At 58.7% G+C, this 3,555-nt stretch overlaps 1 protein-coding gene across 1 annotated transcript; it reads left to right on the top strand.

Moving 5' to 3' along the window:
* Window positions 1-2,242: 2,242 nt before the first annotated feature.
* LOC142785056 (uncharacterized) lies at window positions 2,243-2,842 on the top strand. Its single transcript, XM_075883475.1, has one exon. The coding sequence runs from the start codon at window positions 2,243-2,245 to the stop codon at window positions 2,840-2,842; it is 600 nt and encodes a 199-aa protein (XP_075739590.1).
* Window positions 2,843-3,555: the final 713 nt, after the last annotated feature.

Below are 3,555 nucleotides of genomic sequence, written 5' to 3'. Positions count from 1 at the left end.
TGGAGACTTCAACTCGCACCATACGGCTTGGGGGAGTGACCACATAGACTGCAGAGGCAGAGACCTGTTGGATACCGTTGCTGCGACAGGCTTGCTTATTATAAATACGGGCTGTCCGACTTTCGTCCGTCGCGACGTAAAAAGCAGTGCCATAGACCTCTCACTTGTGAGTGACCATTGCCGGTACGAATGGAAGAGGGAGGCAGACACGTGGGGCTCAGATCATTACCCCCTCCACCTAGAGCCACTTGATCGGCGCCGCGCGGGCACGCGCACATACACTGTCACTGACTGGCCACGTTTTCGGCAACTCTCGGCTGCCTCCCCACCTTCCGGTGTCGCCTACTTCTCGCACGTCGCCCGCTGAGTCGAAGCGGCCTCGCGCATGTGCACAGTGCCAGTGGGAACACCAGCTCTGGACATAAAACTTCTTAATTTATGCGCGGCTCGCCGGAGGCTCCAGCGCCGTACGACTAAAAGTGACCGCAAGGAGCACTGGACACTTTATAATCGCCTTGACGCGGTGTGTCGCCGACACGCACGGCAAAGACGCGACCGCTCCTGGGGCAGTCTATGCGTCACGCTGGACGACCCGCGACGCTCCGCGCGTGCGTGGAGGATATTCAGTGCCGTTCTCTGCCCCGTTTAGTTACGTTTCCCAGCTTTCGCCATCGCTGTTGCACATTGTCTCACTTACCAGCACTTGGCCGAGCTACTGGCTGACACACTCCGCCTCAGCGCTCCTGAAAGCTTGCCCGCGGTTCCCCAACTCCCACTGCACCATCGTCGAGAGTGGTACAAGCCTCGCCGCTTTTTCCTCACCACCAGCATGCGCAATCAAGTACGTGCTTTATGCACTGAGGATTTCACTCTCGGGGAGTTGTGCCTGGCTTTGGCGTCGCGCAAACGGCGCTCAGTGCCAGGCGCATACGGCGTGACATACCAGATGCTTCGCAACATCGATCAGTCCCAGCTCCCAGTGCTCTTGGCCGCCTACAACGACGTGTGGCGCACGGGGATAGTGGCGCAAGAGTGGCGCAAAGCCATCGTCATCCCCGTGCTCAAGAAGGGCAAACCCGCCTCGGAGTCAGCGTCCTATTGCCCTGTTTCCCTTACCTCCGCAGCGGGCAAGCTCTTCGAAGCCATGGCACTGAGGAGACTTGAATGGATTGCCGAGGCAATGGATGTTTTCTCGCCTTCGCAGTGTGGCTTCCGCCGTTCGCGTGCTACTGTCGACGCCCTTGCCGACGTCATCGCAACGCTACAGGAGGCACAGCACAAAGGAGAGGCCGGGTACCTCATCCTGTTAGACATCAAGGCGGCATTCGACTCCCTGCCACACCCCACCATCTTGAACGCGGTGCGCGATCTCGGAGTGACCGGTCTCCTCTTCACGTACATCGCTTCCTTCCTCGGCGGCAGAACCATGCGTGTGCGCGTCGGTGGAGTCCTTAGTGAGCCGCGTCCGGTGAGTGTCGGTGTTCCGCTGGGCAGTGTACTCAGCCCCTTCTTGTTCAACCTTGCCCTGGCTGGCATCGACGATTACTTTCCCCGTGCTCTTCCCTGTGAAGTGCGCGTGGCGGTCTACGCGGACGACATTGCGGTGTTCGCGACGGGACCTGTGCCCAGTGGCCGGTGTATTCGCCCCAGTGTCCAAACCGTCCTGGATCCTATTGACGCGTTCATCATGGGCAGGGGGATGACGCTTTCACCGGCGAAGACAGAGGCGATGCTGCTGCACCCCAGTTATGGCGCCCAGCGCTACACACCGAAGTTCACTCTCCAAACAATCCCCATCCCTTGGAAGAGGCGAGTGACCTACCTCGGAGTGCAGCTGGACCAACGCCTCAACTGGTCACCAGCGGTCAGCGACCAGCTTCGAAACGCGTGAAGGGTCGCCTCCGCCGCTCGAGCGCTCCTTGCTCACGGTAATGGATGCACACCGTCCCTAGCTCTTCGCATCTACAACGGAATGGCTGCGGCGCGCATTTTGTACGGCCTTCCTCTCGCAGCGCTTACGCGTTCCAACTGGGAGACACTGGACGCAGCGCATCGTATCGCGATTCGCCAGTTTTTCAGCTTGCCCAGATCATCTCAAATCGGCCCAACACTTACTGAGGCGGGCGACATGCCACTGTAACTCCGGGCCGATCTTCGAGCGCTAAATCACATAGAGCGTATGAAACGCTCGCGCCACGGACAGCAGCTGGTATTCTGGCTCTCCTCACTTCCGTACTCATGGATGGGGCAATGCGCTGCGGCATTCTACGCCCTCGTCCCGAGCTCACCGGATGTGAATGACTATAGTGCCCCGCCCTGCCACCATCGCCCTTTCAAGATTCGGACACGGTTACCGGGAGTGGCAAGCAAGCGGACGACGCCAGTGTGTGCGCTTCGGCACGAAACTGCTGCCACTTTTCACGAACTTCTCGCGGGACGACTCCTCGTCTTTACTGACGGTTCAGTGTTGAACGACGGGTGTGCCGCGGTTGCGTGTGTGGTGCCTTCACTGGAGCTTCACAATCAGTGCCGCCTCGCCTGCGAGGCATCGTCGGCGATAGCCGAACTTGCCGCGCTTGACCTCGCCGCCGATGCCCTCATTCAACTGAGAGTTACGTCGGCTGCCGTTCTCTCGGACTCACGTGCTGCTCCCCAACTACTCGCGCAGGACGCCCGCAAACCTCCGGTTGCCACGCGCATCGCGCGAAAGCTCGAAGCAGTGCAGGACCTAGAGTGTGATCTTATGCTGCAATGGATATCGGCGCACATTGGAATATCCGGCAATGAAGTGGCCAACGAGCTGGCCAAAGAAGCACACTCTCCGGGAACCTCTCAGCGGTGAGCACATTCGACGTAGCAAGGCTTCGCACACGGTGCTCCGTCACCGCTCGCCACCCGGACCCACAAGTTGCGGCAGGGCAGCCACCACGCCCACTCCCGAAAACTGGATTTTCGAGAGAGAAGCATGCCCTCCTTCTTCGTTTGCGCATCGGCTGCTACCGCACGGTGGAACGGGTTCACAGACAGTCGGGACGTGGAGACCCAAACTGCCGTCATTGCCCACAGCCCGAAATACTCCATCACATTATCTTCCAGTGTGAGGAGTATTCGGACGCGCGCAGATCACTCTTCGATGCTTACAGCAAACTGGGACTCTGCACCAGCACTGTTGATGTGATTTTTTTTCCCCGTGCGCACGCATGCCTGGTGAAGCGCGCGCAAGCTGGCCTCATCACCTTCCTCAAGACTTCTGCGCTATTTGAGCGCTTGTGAACTGAAGGAACATTAGTGCCTCTCCATCGCTGTCCACTGGACTCGTATTAGTGAGTGCTACGGACCACAATGTTTTCCGTACAGAGATTACGCGCTTCGGCGAGTGCTTCACGCGCTTTGTACGACGCGCCAATCAATCCGTTGTCCTCCTCTCGATGACGATACCTCTCCGGCCCTTGGGAGCTTTCCTAGTCAGCTGTGCATGGCGCGTGGGGGCTTGCGAGTCCGTTGCGGAAAGCAGAACGAATGACCCTCGCCTTTCTTTTTTTTCTCTTTTTCAAT

The sequence above is a fragment of the Rhipicephalus microplus genome, unplaced genomic scaffold (assembly GCF_043290135.1).
Source record: "Rhipicephalus microplus isolate Deutch F79 unplaced genomic scaffold, USDA_Rmic scaffold_17, whole genome shotgun sequence".
In the NCBI taxonomy this organism is placed as follows: Eukaryota; Metazoa; Arthropoda; class Arachnida; order Ixodida; family Ixodidae; genus Rhipicephalus; species Rhipicephalus microplus.
This window is presented reverse-complemented; position numbering and strand designations above follow the sequence as displayed.